Genomic DNA, 16,346 nt, shown 5'->3' with positions numbered 1-16,346 from the left:
CCCAAATATATTTTAGTGCTTTTTTCCTCCCCCAAGAGTAATGGTAGTTTTATTTTCCTATCTTCCCAAAGACTAGAGTTACAACAAAAAAATCAGATTATTTAAATATACAAAGTACAATACATAAAATCCGGAAAATACATAGTTCAGGCAGGAATCAAAGATGTGGAGATATTATGCATTCATTTACTCATTCACTGATAGAAGCGAAAACCTTTTGTTCTTAATGCCTGGACAGAAGCCTTCAGAGACAAAGAAGATCAAGTTGCCCTCGGGACTTAGAGACTACAGGTAGGAGACAAATATGAATTGACAACATGGACTGAATGCAAAAAAAAAAAGAAAAAGAAAAAAAAAGAACTCATGGTGGTACTTCCTGACATCTGAACTACTCTAGAGATGTCCTTTTGAGGATGTTTTAAACAAGGTTTTCTTCTTAATTACAAGTAACATAGGCTAGGATGGCAGAATCGGGCTAACTCAGCCTCATGATCAAAGGCTGTTCTTCTAATAAATTTTAAATGACCGAGATGTCCATGAAAGCCCAAACTGAAACATAACTGATTTTAGGGTGATCCAAAATAAGTGTAAGGTTTTTTGGTTTTTTTGAAATGGAGTTTGACTTTTTAATTTTAATTGACTATAAAATTTTTCTCGACTTTATACTGAACACAAAGCAGCAGTTTGAGACAAAGCCCTTCGGGATCGCCCTGATGCGGCTACGGATGATCCTCTATTGTACAAGTTACTCAAAGCAGACTTTGTGATCAGAGGGGAAAAAATTGTTTGAATTGCTCTTGGTGTTTGCTTCATTGTTTTAGATGAAGCCATTTTTTGACTAATTCATTGGCTTCTAGCGCTTATGGGACCCTGGTGTATGTAAGCGGTAATTTTTTCCCCCAAGTCTTAGTGATATGACTGTGGGTCATAAATGGAGAGGAGGAATGAAAGCAAAGTTGGGTTTGTCTCTTGATGCATCTCCCCATCTATTCCAGAAGTTTTTGGTTTTGTTTTGTTTTGTTTTAATAGAACCTTGAATTGGCCTGTGTATTTTTTGGAAAAAAGCTATGTTCAGCACTAAACAATCTCTTTATTAAAGCAAAATAGCTTTACTAGAATTAATGCTTTAATCTCACTAAAGCAAAATCCCATTTCCATACTGTGTGCACCAAGGGGCAGAAACGTGGGGAGAATGAAGACCGTCTCACTGAGACATAAAGTAACTACTCCCCCATGAGCAGCTGTGTCTGGAATGCAAATTGGGGTATCCTCAGGGGTGAGGCTGAGAAAAGGAGGAGACGGGAAGGTGGGCGAAGTATCAAAAAGGAACCAGTTGGGCTTCCCTGATGGCGCAGTGGTTGAGAGTCCGCCTGTCGATGCAGGGGACACGGGTTCGTGCCCCGGTCCGGGAAGATCCCACATGCCGCGGAGCGGCTGGGTCCGTGAGCCATGGCCGCTGAGCCTGCGCGTCCGGAGCCTGTGCTCCGCAACGGGAGAGGCCACAGCAGTGAGAGGCCTGCGTACCGCAAAAAAAAAAAAAAAAAAAAAGGAAACAGCTGAGGCTCTCAAATCCCTTCTCTATCCATTAAAGTCACTTATCAGAAACCCTTACTTTAAAATGGCCTACTTTCCAACAGTGGACCATTCTATTTCACCAAGAAATGTTGAAGACCATGATTAGAGTCACAGGCTGGCTCACATATGTCTCTGACCCACAATGGAATGACCATAGTATTCACCACGCAGTCTGGGTGCTGAGTCTTAAAAGTTCTGAAATTAGGCATAAAATAAAGGAAGAAAAAAAATTTTTTTTCCATTTCCTCTTCTAGGCCCAAAGATAAGCCACAGACAAATTTTTTAATTGAGCCAAGTTTTTCTCTGGCACCCCTCCCTCTCTGTCCTCAGAGCCTGCCTCCCCAAGAATAAACTGGGCTCATACTATCTTAGGCCCATCCTTCCCGCCAGAGTTCAGTTCTCCATCCCAGGTCTGCACTGACAGGTTGCAAAATTATTACTCAGAAATGAAATCCTCAGTCCCTCCTTCTAACTGACCTCATCAAGGCATGAGACAGAAAGGACCCAGCAAATTTACACTCATGTGCCTGGGCTGCATTAGAAGTATTTGACTTTGGAAGAGGATTCTTATCAGCCTGACTCAGTCTCTAGTTGGGAGAATTTGGAGGTAGCATAAGACAGGAATGAAAAAAGTGCCGACAATGCGGGGGGGGTGGTGGTAGTGGTGGATATTTTCGAGCAGTGGAAGCTGGCGGGCAGCATGGCCAGCCCACTGGCGCTGAAAGTGGATGGCGAGAAAGCAAAGGGCTAGGACATCAGGGCCCAGGGGAAAGGGGTGTCTCCCGACGAGAAATTCTCTCTCCTTCCAACAAGGGTCTGCTCACATTCTACCTCTTCCACAGAGCACTGTCTACCTACTCCCAATCCCATTTTCTCTTTTTCTGAATTCCCTGAGAACTCTAGTACCTAACATATATACAACTCTTAATTACATTATCATCAGTTCTGTTTTTAAAAAAACTGCTTCACTGGTTCCTTCTCTCTAGGAAGCCCTAGAAATAATTGATTGACTGCAATATTCATTTTGGTTCAATCATATTCTACGTGAGCTTGATCTATGTATTAAGGTATATTTTACTCCCAATTAAGCTATCCCACAAAGAATGACTTGTTAGAAAGTAACCCCCACCAAAGTGCCCAGCACAGTGATGAGCACACAGCAAGAATTCAAGTAGTTGCTAGCTTTAAAGCCAGGAGATTATATTAAAAATACATAAGGTCTAGAGTTAAATAAGGAAATAAGTTAGAGGGTTTTTTTAAAGACTATATTTAAAGTTAATCACCCATCTATAGTGCCTGGAGACTTCAGGCACCAATGCCACCAACCTTCATGAAAGCAGAGAACAGTAAACATGAAGAATAAAATATTTTGGAACACTTATGAATAATATGAACAGCTGATCTCCTTTGCCAAAGAGTTTAAAACAATTTTCAGGAACTAAATAGTGGTAGCCCTGGAGGGAACAGGGTTATGAGTGTGACAGTCACGGAGACAGTTGGGACCGACAAAGGCACCTGATCCACAGGGCTGCACTGAGAGGGGATGGAGAGGAGAGACAGAGGACCATCTGCTGAGCATCTACTATACTGTGCTATGGGTACCACACTAGGTGTTTCACAGGTGGTAGAATTTAATCTTTGCAGTAACACTTCATCTTTACAGATGAAGAACCCAAGACTCAGGGAGGCTAAGCAACTTGTCTAAGCCCACGTGGGTGGCAGTAGTGGACAGAGACAGGATTAAGGTCCAGATCTATTTATCTCCAGTGTTTTTGCTTTCTCCACTAGGTAACCCCAACCCCTTCTAGAACACTTTTCATTCTTGCCCCCAAATAAAGCCAAAACGAATGATTCTGTCTTTGTGAGGAAGGAAGAGGTGAGATTAGCAAGCCCTTCAGGGTCAGGGCAGGGAGGTGAGGCCATTTGGGAAGGATTCAGAAACAGAGTTAACATCAGTTAGGAGGGAGTTATGTACCAAGCACCGTCCAGGCACGTTTTACACTTCATGTGATTTCATCCCAATAACCCTAAGAGGCAATCATTTTACATATATAAGGAAACTGAGGCTTAGGTAAGTTAACTTACCCTAAGGTATAATGCTAAAAAGAGTGAAAGTGAGGCTGGGATTTGAACTTGGCCAGTCAGGACTCGAAGCCTGTGCTCTTTTCACTGCTTTCCAATGCAAGCATGTGCTCCCCTTTCTTCTTCCCATAAGTGACAAAAACTAAAGTTTGGGAAACACCGTCTACTAAGAGATCTGTCCAGTTATCACATAGCAGGTAAACTGAAGGGAGCCTCCATCCCAGAGGAAACAAAACTGGTATCTCAACCAAGGAATTGAATAGACAAAAAAGAGAGAGGCTTGCAATGTATATTTAAAACTGCTGTTAGCCTCTGAACCCATTCCTGAGTCTAGTTGACTTTCTGATAGGCCATGTCAGTGAGGCTCATCACCAGTGGGGCTGGAGCCACTGTGGACAGCAGAACCCACTAGATAGGCTTGGCAATGACACATGACCCAATCCAGTCCCAGCAGCAACACAGCAAGGGATGCCAGAGAGTTATCATAAAATGAGGCCGGTCCTTGAGGTCCAGTCCTTTTTGCTGAGGCGGCTCAGACTTCGGTGAAAATGTCAGCAAACAGCTCTCCACATTAGGATAATTCACAACACGGACAGCCTGCACGAGTCATTGAACAAACACACTTCTATCTATACCAGATTCACCACTTTCGTCTCCAAGTTGAGCAAAAAGTCAAAGCTCCTCTCTTTAAGGAAGAAGAAGAACCCTTCGGAACCTGTGATGAAACACACCAGTAGCAGCTTCTGAGTGCTTGATTCCACCCACATTTGGCTCTGTTTGGGAGCTAAATTCAGCAGAAGTCTCCAGGGTCAACAAATGACCCCGAATAAAAATAGTCTTGGAAATCTGTCATGGAGTAGGAAAGGAAACAAGACGGCTGGGTGATTCACTCCAAATGGCAGCTCCGAAACCCAAATTCTCATTTTTTTGTCCCAATATGAAGCCAATGTGCAAAACAGGCCCAGAGCAAACTGTCCTTTTCCGAAGGCCTCTAAAAGTGGTTGCCAAAGAATTTCACATGCAAGCCAAAAAGATTTAGTGTGTCATTCACCTCTCCTATGAATCTAACGACAGCTCCTTTTGAAGGAGAGCTCTGAACCAATCACAGATTGACACGTGCTTGAGGACCACCAGGGCACCTAAGGTTTTGCCCCAGGGAAGCAAGAGGGACCCTCTGTCCTATCTAATTTTCCAAATGATCAAAGAGCCGCAGAAAGACTACAGAGGTTGTGTGGCGAGTGAGAGGGTGAGGGCGAGCGAGTGCCTGTTCACTGCTTTTCTATTAATTCTGCAGCTCATTGCTCCTGACCGCCCCCCCCACACACTGAAGTTGTATTAAATTAAGTACAGTATTTTGAGATGACTGTATGCTTTTTTTAAGTTAAGAATTCCATGGGCTGAAGAATAATCAGCCAACATTTGACAGCTTAGTTCACTCATTTTATTTTTTTATTTTAATTTTTTTAGTTTTTGGCCATGCCGCGTGCCTTGTGGGATCTTAGTTCCCTGACCAGGGATCAAACCCAGGCCCGCGGCAGTGAAATGGCGGAGTCCTAACCACTGGACCACCAGGGGAGTCCCAGTTCACTTCGTTTAAAATGTCTTGAACACACAGCTGCCCAATTCTGGAGCACGACAGAAAATGCAGAAGGGCTGGAGGTGGGTTTGCTTCACAGCCACTCACTTGTGCTTGCCCTTAAAGCCGTGTATCTAATTTGACATTCATAATTTATACTCTTTTCCTTAGAGGTGGTTCCCCCCTCCCCAACGGTAATGAATTTCAAAGGACCACACAACCTGGATCCACCTCTGCACAGGCTCTCTGGCTTTGGGGAACCTCACAATTTGGTGGGAATGCAGACATGCAGAGAAAACAACATAGCATGATAAATCGTCTCTGACTGTTATGATCAAGTGCCCATGTATCTTGGGAGCACAGGTGAGGGTATGGTTAACCCTTGCCTTGGAGGTTTGGGAAAGGCTTTTCAGAAGTGGTCTCGCAGGACAAGGAAGAGTCTGGCAGGCAGGGAATGAGGGTAGAGAGTAGGGGGAGGACGTTCCAGGGCATATTCCAGGGAGTGAGAACAGCCGAGGCCAGTGGTTCTCAACTGGGGACAATTTTGCCCCCTCCCCCAGGGGACATCGGGCAACATCTGGAAACATTTTTGGTTGTCATATGGGAGGGGAGTGGTGCTCCTGGCATCTGGTGGGTAGAGGCCAGGGATGCTGCTAAACATCCGACAACACACAGGGCAGCCCCCACCCCCAGCAAAGCATGACCCAGCCCCACTGTCAACAGCACCAAGATCGAGGAAAGCCTGGTCTAAGCAAAGGTACAAAAGGAACATTGTGTTAGGTTAAAGGTGAGAAGTTGCCTGGAGCTTCGGTAAACACAGTGCTTCAAATCACTGCTTTTATGGAAGAGAAAAACCGGTAAGAAGAGAGGACAGGGAGGGAGACGCAAGAGGAAAGAGATATGGGAACATATGTATATGTATCTGATTCACTTTGTTATAAAGCACAAACTAACACACCATTGTAAAGCAATTATACTCCAATAAAGAAGTAAAAAAAAAAAAAAAAAGAGGACAAATTAAATTTCCAAAGAGCCAAGACACCAGGCTGAGCAGATGCCTTATCCTCAAAACAGGAACCACCACCAACAAAATTAGAAACTGGAAGCCTGAAGTGGGTTTCCTCGACCTGTGACATGAAAAGCACATGTCTCAGGCCACTGTCCTCAGGAACAGCAGCCCGCATTCCTCCTTCCTCGAGGATGGCTAAGTGGCAAGTAAGAGCACAGTGAGGACCAGATGTTCCGCGCGGCTGCACCAGGCGGGTCTCTCACTGCGAGACAGGGTGCAGGGCTGATGTGAATTTTGTTAGAGCTCAAGTCCAGGAATGGCCCAAGCCACGAGAAAAGGAACCAAAGGCTCTAAAAAGGAAGCAGCTAGGAAGAAAGCAGACCATGGTGGGGATGCCGAGGTCGGGCCTTCAGGTGGCCATGCGGGGGTTTGGCGGGAACCAGGCCTGACCATGAAGGCTGGAGGTGCTTGTGCAGGCATCTGACTCCTGGATCGGACCCTTGGAGGTGGAGTGCGGAGCTTACTACCATCAGCAAAACCACCAACACCTCTCTGCCTCCACCGAAAGGAAAAGCAAATAAATAGAACAAATCTCCCTTAGCAAGAGACTCCTAGGAGGGAGAGAAGGCAGCCCTCAAGATACTAGCAGTTTTTGGTATTAAGGGTAAAATACAAACAAACTCCTTCTCAGATATGCTAACTCACACTAATCCACGTCATTGAGCCTTGCCTCATCCAGACCCTCAGGCACAGACACATGCCTACATCAATTTTTAAAAATAATAACAGTATGGGGAAAGTGACATTGATTGTAGCAGATGTCTAAAAATAAAGCTTTTACCCAAGAGAGGAAAAGAAAGCCAGACTAATAGCAAAATAAGAAGATAATTCTAAATGGACAATGACACAAAAGCTTAAAAAAAAAAGTAACCGAAACATTCCTTTTTTTCTCTCTCTATAAAAAATGTTGTCACAGTGGGTGCTACTGTAGGGAAAATTAAAATTCAGTTTGGATGACACAGACCCCTGAAACTGTAGCTGTTAGTGCCTAAATGCATGTCACAGACCATAAATGAAGGAAAGGGGCCTTGCAGAAGAGCCAGATAGACAGCAGGGGACAGGACATTCCAGACGGGAGTGAGAGGAGAAGCCGCAGCTTGGGGAAGGGAGGAATGATGGAGCACGTGCGCACATACCCACTGGGAGATGAAATACACTCAAATTTCGCCTCTAGACAACCATAAATATACACCCTGTATGGACCAACCACCCATATTCCGGGAGATGAAAACATTACATGACATAATAGCACCTGGATCTACAGCGGGTTTGTGGTTACCCTCTGCAGAGGGACACAGATATCCAAGGGTCCACACGAGCCTTACAGTGAGGCTCACACAGCTAAAACACTGGAACAGTCTGGAGGAACAACAGGCTGATAGGAAATTCCAACTGTCAGAGAGCGGCCTGCTTTCCACCTGGGTCATCAGGATTTACAGCTGGGGAGGAGGCAAGGGCACTGCTACCCTTTACGGCTCCCGGGAACCAACCCCTCCCAACTTATAAATAAACCATGAACAATCACTGAACCCGTGCGCTGAGACCTGCAGCCAATTCGCAGAGTGGTCGAGTACACACACAGGTGAGACACATATAACATCCGAATCTTGATGGATCTGGTGACTGGGAATAAAGGTAGACCTAGAAACCTGGGCATTAGCCAAGGGTCATAGTGATGAGAGCTGGCGATTCCTTCCACAACTCCCCAACACCCACTCCTTCCCCTCCGGACAACTTAGTGTATTCACGAACACCCAGAGTCATCTTTTAAGCTCCACTCCTCTGCTTGGCCACTTTACCCACCTGGAACGTTCTCCACCTACACAGATCCTACCCATCCTCTGCAACTCCTCTCAACCCCTCCTCTCCTCTAGATGGTGTTTCTGAGCCAGGCTAAGGGAGGCATCTCTCCCCCTCTGCTAAACTTCCAGAACAATTAGGTTGTACAATTACCTGGCAAAGAATCATCTAAGGTTTACAAAGCTTAACTTTTCTATTGTTTTCTTGACCTATTATTTAAATGAATGAAAATTTTCACCTTGCTCCCTGTCTTCATAAACATGCCATGTCTTTGAGAGGTAAGGACACACCTGATGGTTCTTTGGACCCTCCCCCCTTACCTCCTAAAGTACCCTGCATAATGCAGAATTAAATTGCAAAATTCTCTCCTGTGCAAAGTTCTCTTCTGAGCTAAGTTAGGCTCACATTAATAATCTTTCTTAAGAGTCAAGCCTCACAAGACTTTGCAACCAATGATATGTGAAAGCAAAAAAAGAACGTAAGGGCAGAAAAATCTTGGAGATCATTATCTTACAAATTAGGAAACTCAGACACACGGACTGGCTCAAAATCGTTTGTGGCAGGTGGGTGCAGAACTCTGGTCCGTGCTCCGCTCCTTACACCGGGACATAATGAAGCCTGGCTAAGAGCAGATGCAGACTATGGGGACTGCAATTTTGAAGATTAAAAAAGTTTTTAAAATTCTTAAAGTTAACAGGGGAATTCATACTGAGAAGTGGGATTAGTTAAGCACCCAAACCGAGATTAAGATGTTCACTTTTAAGTTTATGGAGCGATATTTAAAACCTACAAGAAATGGAGTCAGAACTTCCAGGAAACACCTCCCCCCCCCAACTCAGTTATTTTGAAATTCCACTTACTGTAATGTTTTCTTTAAAAAAAAAAAGTCAAACTACTTTAAAGCTCTGCTTACATATTACTCTATCAGGAGTGAAATAATCCCATGTAGAAGCCTTTCTAAAACAAACTCGTCCTGGAAGCCCATCCCGGGGCGTTGAGTTGTGAGTACATTCTCAAGGATGTCAGTAACACAAGGGTTCTATCCACAACTCCTTGAAAAAAGTGAAACCATGAATGCCTTGTCAAATTCAGACAGTTTATCTTGGCACTGGCGAGCAGAGCAGTCTCTTCGATGTCTGGAAACGTGTCTAATTACGTTCAGAGAGTAACTAAAAAATAGCCAGCGTCCCGGAACAGACAGCTCAGGGATCACTCCATAGCGTCCTGAATGACGTGATGGAACCACGCCAGGAAAAAATAAAAAAAGACGAAAGCGAAAAAAGAAAAGAACCAAGTGTGAAACCGCGATGAGACCCTAGCCTCTCTCCAAAACAACCCTCCAGTCTTCCCAGAGCCTTGCGGCCGCCACGACTCTCCCGAAAGTTTTTATTTCCCTTTACTCTTGTTTCCATTAGGTCACCCGGCCCGCCCACAGCACTCACCTGGGGCAGCGCACTAGCTGCCTGCCCCCAAGCGCTGCCTCCCCCCGACACCCCCCTCCCCCGTCCGGACAGCACCCAAGGACACCCCCTCTCTAGAAGGCGCAGTCCTGGAGCTCGGCACGCCCCTTCCACTCCAATGCGGCCGCACCCCAGGGCGTCCTCTCTCGAGAAAGCTCAACCACTGACCTCAGAGGACCCTGGACACCCCAATCCGGCCGCACTCCATCCCTCGCGCTCGGTGCACCCCCTACACCCCCAATCCGGCCGCACCGCAAGGGCGCCCCCTCTCGGGAAAGCGCAGGCTCGCGTAATTGCGCACGGCCGCTCCGCCCTCACCTGAGCCGGAGGTTGGCCATGAACTCGGGCATGGAGACGGTGTCCATCAGCACGAAGTCCGCCTTCCCGAACTCCAGGCTCTCCTGCTCCGCCATGGCGCCGGCGCACGGGCTCAGGTGGGCGCGGACGGGTTCAGGTGGGCGCGCTCGGGCGGCGGGGGCGCGCGGCGAGCTCGGGCGGGGCCGGGGCGGGGCGCGGGGAAGGGGGGCGCCGCGGCGGCTCGGCGGGCCGGAGGCCGCCCCGCTGCTCCTCGGCGCGCTCTCGTCCGGCGCGGCTCACCCGGCAGTTTCCGCTTTTCCCGCGGCGGCTGTCCGGCGCTGTGGGGGAAGAGACAACGAGACGGAGACGGCGGCGGTTGGTCCCGCCTCTGGCCTTGTCTGGCCCCGGCCCTGCGGCTGCCCGCCCCACCCGCCCCGGCCCGGCCTCTCCGCCCCGCCCCGCCCCCCCGGCCGAGGAGCCGCCCCCGCGGCGAAGGCCACCACCTCCTCACCTGGGCGGCGCGCACGCGCGGGGCGGCCGGCGGGCGCGCGCTCCGGGCCGGGCGGAGGCGGCGGGGTGGCAGCGCCCTCTGGGGACAGGCGCTGGGAACTCAGGGGGGCGGTGCCGAGGCGTGCGAACGTAGGAGGTGGGTGGAATCAAGTTTCCAGGATTGCCGCCTCCGCCTGGGCTTGGTATATGCCAACAAAGTTACGAAAGTATCTTGTGGAGCTTCTCGCGTGGATAATTCATTACGATTCTGTCACCCTGCTGCGAAGCCCTCTCCTGCTCTTCTGCTCACATCCTCTCCATCCTTAGAATGATGGTTCACGCTCAGACTGAGAGAGAGTAATAATAATTAACACGTTGGGGGTACCCAAAGTGCCCAGAGCTTTTATAAGGGCCTTAGAGAACTTAAGTAACTTACGCACGGCTACCTAAGTAGTGGGGAAGCTGCAATTTCATCCAGGTCATTTGACTTATGAGCCCCAGCGTTTAGCCACATGGCACACTGCTTTCCTTCTCCAGTGTTCCGTGATCCATTTTTCTCTTCCACTCACCTGAGCATGTCACAAACATTACCTTATATTGTTATTAAGTTTTTCATCTATCTATGTATCATCTCCCTGGGATAACTGTAGGCTTCTTGAGCATGGGACCATGTCCTGAACTTCTCCATATCCCCCTTGACACACACCAAGGAGCTTGGTGTAGTGCCTTGCACATGTACATATGAAATGCACAATGGGTCAATGGTATAGAATGGGTTTTAAGTGGTCTCCAATTTATAGATACATTGGTTGATCTTAGAAAATTCTTTTGGAACCTAGACTGCATTTTCTCAGTGAAAATCTATTATAAATGGCTTTCTAAGGCAGCTGCACCTCTTCAGTCCTGTGTTTCTATTAGGACCATCTTCTATTTCAAAACCTACCAGGAAATCTAGAAGCCCCCAAAGACCTGGCTGGACTCCTACACTATGGCTGACTGTGAGATGCGTTAAGCCAGACCTAAGGACCTTGCTCACATTTGCTTCAGCTTCCAACAACCCACCCTGGCCAAGAGAGAGGGTAAGACAGCTTGATCACCTCCTGCATGAGCACGTCTGCCATGAGAAACCCACCCCAATCTCTGTCACAGGCAGAGATGAGTTGCAGTCTGACTACCATTAGCAGCTCTCGTTCTTCAGAAGACACCTCTCTGAATCTCAGTGTCCTCGTTTGTGGAATAAGAACTCTGGTTTAGATACTTTCCAAGGTAGGACCATCCTTTGCTTGGGTCATTTGTGTGGGTGGGTCAGTGGCTAAGTGGGTGATTGTGTAGAGTGTGGTACATTCCTAAAATGTTTGCATTGGTATGTTTTAGTATACATTAAAACTGAGTTTCAAAAAGAAAAGGAAGAAATCTCAAATTCTGTGCAATTTAGAGCAACCAGACACCACACTCATTGGAAACGATTATTGGAAGATGGAGGTAGGTATATCCCCTGGGTTGTTAGGGCAGAAGCAGTTGTACAGTGGGTAGGATCTATGGTGGGATGCAGCTGTGGTTTTCACATGGCCAAAGCAAGGGGACTCCTGTGTTAATCAGTGTCTTGTACAGGAGCCCAATGTGTAAAACATATACACAACATACGTAAAGGGTAGTTTATCAATTTAAAGTGCAAATTAGTATAAAATCAGGCATTGAGACCAATGAGGCTCTTTTGCTGAACCCAAATCTGTCCAGTGGGGCTGTAGGAAAATATTAACTATTGGTGTATAAAGAATATATGGGAGCCTTTTTTTGTTCCAGTCTTCTTTCAACTTTTCTGTAAGTTTGAAATTATTTTGAAATATAAAGTTAAAAATCCAATAATCTAAAACTGTTCTAAAATTTTAAAAGGTTTATTTTTAAGAAATCACATTGTAATAATTTTTTCCTATTTTGGAAGAAAATCTGAAAAAGAATACACACACACACACATATCTGAATCACTTTGCTGTACACCTGAAACTAATACAACATTACAAATCTACTGTACTTAAAAGGAAAAAAAAAAGAGAGAGAGAGAGAAAGCAATCATGTAACACTTAGAAATGAAAGTCACATCGGAAGTTTGCAGACATTCCAGAACTGGAAAACCAGCACACACTTTGAAAGCTCTGGTACAGACTATCTATTCGCTCTGGTTGCCATACATATGCTAGGAGATTATAAACACTAAAACCAAAAATAATTCTAAAACCAAAAATAATTTTAACAATTTCTATTTTAAATATGTTTTTATAATTTAGATGAAATAATTTCATGTTTACCTTAGTTGTCAAATATGCCCCAGAGAGAGTACAACCTGTTCCCTGCCTGAAATTCTCTTCCCTCTTGTCCTGCCTCTCACCCCTGTGGCCTAGCTAATTTCTGCTCATCCCTCTGCTCTCAGCCTCAACATCACTTCCTCCAGGAAGGCTTCCATGATCTCCTAAGTCAGGGTTGGCTAAGTCCCTCCTCTGTGCTCCCACAGCACCCTGGAAGTGTCATCCTCGTTACAGGCTGAATGCACTTTAACAAACCTATTGTGCATCTATCGCATTAGAGTGTCAGGGCCACGAGTACTGGAAGCTGTGTCTGTCCTGTTCTTGGATGTAGCTCTGGCCCCTAGTAGCACAGTGCTTAGCGTATGAAACTCTTAATAGACGCTTGCTTGATGAGGGAATAGGGGATGATCTGTGACTCTGTGGGTTATGTAATGTGAGTTTGTAAATCCACCCTTGTTGGTAGATTTTCTGCATTAAAAGCCGTTCATTGTGCAGCGCTTATCTCATTCTCATCTCCTGCCCCTGCAGGCAGGTCTCAGGGCTGTGTTCACTTCTCTCTTGGGGCCAGGCCTGCATGCTACATGTTCACACTGAACAAAAGCTGTTGTCCGAAAAACCCGTCTGCTGTTGACACCAGCTGCAGAAGATCTGTGCTGGGTTCTCCCTAAAAAATCAACTCTGAATTTTCCACAGCAAATATTTGCTCCCATTCTTCTACTTTCCCAGAATGTTTCTGGGCTGCCCATCCTCCCTCTCTTTACCAGGTGCGTTGTATCTGGGAAGATGGCTCAGCATAAATCCCACAAGACAGAAGCAGGAAGGCCAGGAAGGACATAGTCACAAAGCATACTCAAAGGGCATTTTATAAATTTATTGTATAAGCCCCAATTATTCTAGAGCAGAAGTAGAAAGGCGAATTTATGTTGCAAAATAACTTCATAATACACTCACAACCATATGGAAATGATAGGGAACCCTCTGCCTTAGATATTATCCAAAACATACATCCTCCTCTTTCATGCCTAAGGTTGGATTTGAACTAAGAATGATACATCAAAGGCAGCGTATATGCTCTCTATGGTTTCTGAAGCCTACATTTTTTTAGAGTAAAAACAGACCCAACAGTTGTCTCCCTGGTGTCATTGATGACTTACCCACCTGTGGACCCCTCCCCCCACCCACCCCCAACCCCTTCACCCCTGCCTTTCACTCTTTAGACATCTCACAGCACAAAGGAAAGGGAATTTTCATAGCAGAGGTCACTGTCATAAACTAGCCTGAAAGCCCAGAAAGTGACTTAAGAAGCTCACCTTCTCACCTCTAGCTATTAAAGACAGAGGGACGGTGGACCAATTGCTCAAGACCTGGTTCCGGGTTCTAGGAATTTCTTGCCCGCTGTGCCTGTGGTTCAGCTGTGCTTACCTGTGACGATGCTGAGTTGGGGACAAGGATCTTCCCTTAGCTCTTTGAAATGGCTGATACTATAGGCAGAGCTACTTTTAACATAATCACCGTAAGCAAGCGCAGAGGAAGTTGGGAGATAGCAGCTGAGGAGGGAGAGGAGACAGAGGAGGAAGAAGAGAAGGAAAGTGGCTGCAACTGCCAGGGTCTCAGGGCAGCAAGTGGGTAGTAACAAGACACTGGTTTCCAATTTTTAGGTTTCATTTTCCCTTGATGAAAACACGGGAACTTTCTCTCCCAAGACAAATGTCTTTTTTTTTTTTTTTTTTTTTTGCAGAGCCCAGAATTTGAGCTAATCTTTTTTTTTTTAATTAGTTTCTGCTTTATAACAAAGTGAATCAGTCATACATATACATCTGTTCCCACAACCCTTCCCTCCTGCGTCTCCCTCCCTCCCACCCTCCCTATCCCACCCCTCCAGGCGGTCACAAAGCACCGAGCTGATCTCCCTGTGCTCTGCGGCTGCTTCCCACTATCTATCTACCTTACGTTTGGTAGTGTATGTATGTCCATGCCTCTCTTTCGCTTTGTCACAGCTTACCCTTCCCCCTCCCCATATCCTCAAGTCCATTCTCAAGTAGGTCTGTGTCTTTATTCCTGTTTTACCCCTAGGTTCTTCATGACATTTTTTTTTTAATTCCATATATATGTGTTAGCATACGGTATTTGTCTTTCTCTTTCTGACTTACTTCACTCTGTATGACAGACTCTCGGTCTATCCACCTCACTACAAATAACTCAATTTTGTTCCTTTTCATGGCTGAGTAATATTCCATTGTATATATGTGCCACATCTTCTTTATCCATTCATCTGATGATGGACACTTAGGTCTTAAGCACACATGCAAAACAGTTTGCACGTGGACTCCCCTGATCCTCCCAGGCCCAGAATAACCTGTCTGTGGATCCCAAGTTAAGAACCCCTGGGCGGAAACTAACACACCATTGTAAAGCAACTATACTCCAATAAAGATGTTGAAAAAAAAAAAAAAAAAAGAACCCCTGGGAATTCCCTGGTGGACCAGTGGTTAGGACTTGGCGCTTTCACTGCTGTGGCCCAGATTTGATCCCTGGTCTGGGAATTAAGATCCCGCAAGCCACGAGGTGCAGGCAAAAAATAAATTAAAGAAAAGAACCCCTGAGCTAAGAGGGGGATCACACCACAGGTCCTAATCATTGGGGAATGGAGAAGAACTTCAGCAAGCCGTCACTGTCAGTATCCCATGAGTCACCTGAAAAGGGCTGTCCCAAGAGCACGTCCCCCGGAGTTGGCACTGGAGCCACATTGTTTAAGGCCTCAGGAAAGACAGGGTCAGATGGTAGAGGAAGAGTGCTTATCACACTGAGCTGGAGTTGGCTGTCCAGGCATGTCCCCCGACTCGCTAGGACAGAGGCCACACCCTACTCCTGCTTTTATCTCCAGCCCTCAGTCTGTGCCTGATGCCCCTTAGATATTTCTTGAAGCGAGTAGATGAATTAATTAGTGAGTTAATTTATTTGTAAATGGGGGTGTGTAGAGGTAGGGTTATATTTCAGGGAGCATGTGGCATTTCTCTGTGCCCTATGCCAGAAAATCAATAACTCAAGCTATTCTGGCCACTGGAAGGAGTCCTAGAGCTAGAAAATTTGGGAGTGTGATAGGAACCCATGAGAGGGAAGACACATCCACAATCAATTCATGGATTGAATCCTGCATCTTCAGGCAGGACGTCTCAAATTTTAAGGTGTATAAGAATCACTTGGGATCTTGTTAGAAATGCAGTCTCAGGTCCCACCTGAGTAGACCTTAACTCACTGAATTGCAATCTGCATTTTAACAGGATCCCCTAGTGATACTGCTGCAGCCAGATTGTAGACCAGACCTCCTTGAGTAGCAGGATGCTAAGGAATCCTAATGGCCATGTAATCAAACATACGTACCCCTTTACAGATGGGGAAAGTGAGCCCCAGGAAGAGCTTCTGACTTTGACTAGATCAGAGTAAGGCACTGGTAGAGCTGAGACCAGAACTTACAACTTCCGATTTGGGTAGTGGATTGCTTCCACTATCCAACATGAATACTCACTTGTAAGACAATGTGTGTGTGTGTGTGTGTGTGTGTGTGTGTGTAGTAAAGAAAAGGGAGAGCAGCACCCTAGATCTCCCCTGGGTAACCCCAGGACCTCCCTACCCCATTTCTAAGTGGGAGGCTGATGTCCGCCTTTTCCCCATTCCCCTTGTTCTCTTCTAAAACC

General features: G+C 46.2%; 1 protein-coding gene across 4 annotated transcripts in view; it reads right to left on the bottom strand.

Annotated features, from left to right (window-relative positions):
• The window catches only part of MYO1D (myosin ID), a 347,920-nt gene extending 337,651 nt beyond the window's left edge, over positions 1–10,269 (bottom strand). For all 4 annotated transcript variants that reach the window (XM_081218208.1, XM_081218209.1, XM_081218210.1 and 1 more), the window contains exon 1: positions 9,881–10,269. In XM_081218208.1, coding sequence (XP_081074334.1) covers positions 9,881–9,975 — 95 coding nt within the window. In that variant the 5' untranslated portion in view covers positions 9,976–10,269. The remainder of the gene's footprint in view (positions 1–9,880) is intronic.
• Positions 10,270–16,346: the final 6,077 nt, after the last annotated feature.

This window comes from Mesoplodon bidens, assembly GCF_964165515.1.
Source record: "Mesoplodon bidens genome assembly, chromosome: 19".
NCBI lineage: Eukaryota > Metazoa > Chordata > Mammalia > Artiodactyla > Ziphiidae > Mesoplodon > Mesoplodon bidens.
Note: the sequence above shows the minus strand (reverse complement) of the source record. Positions and strands in the feature narration are given on the sequence as shown.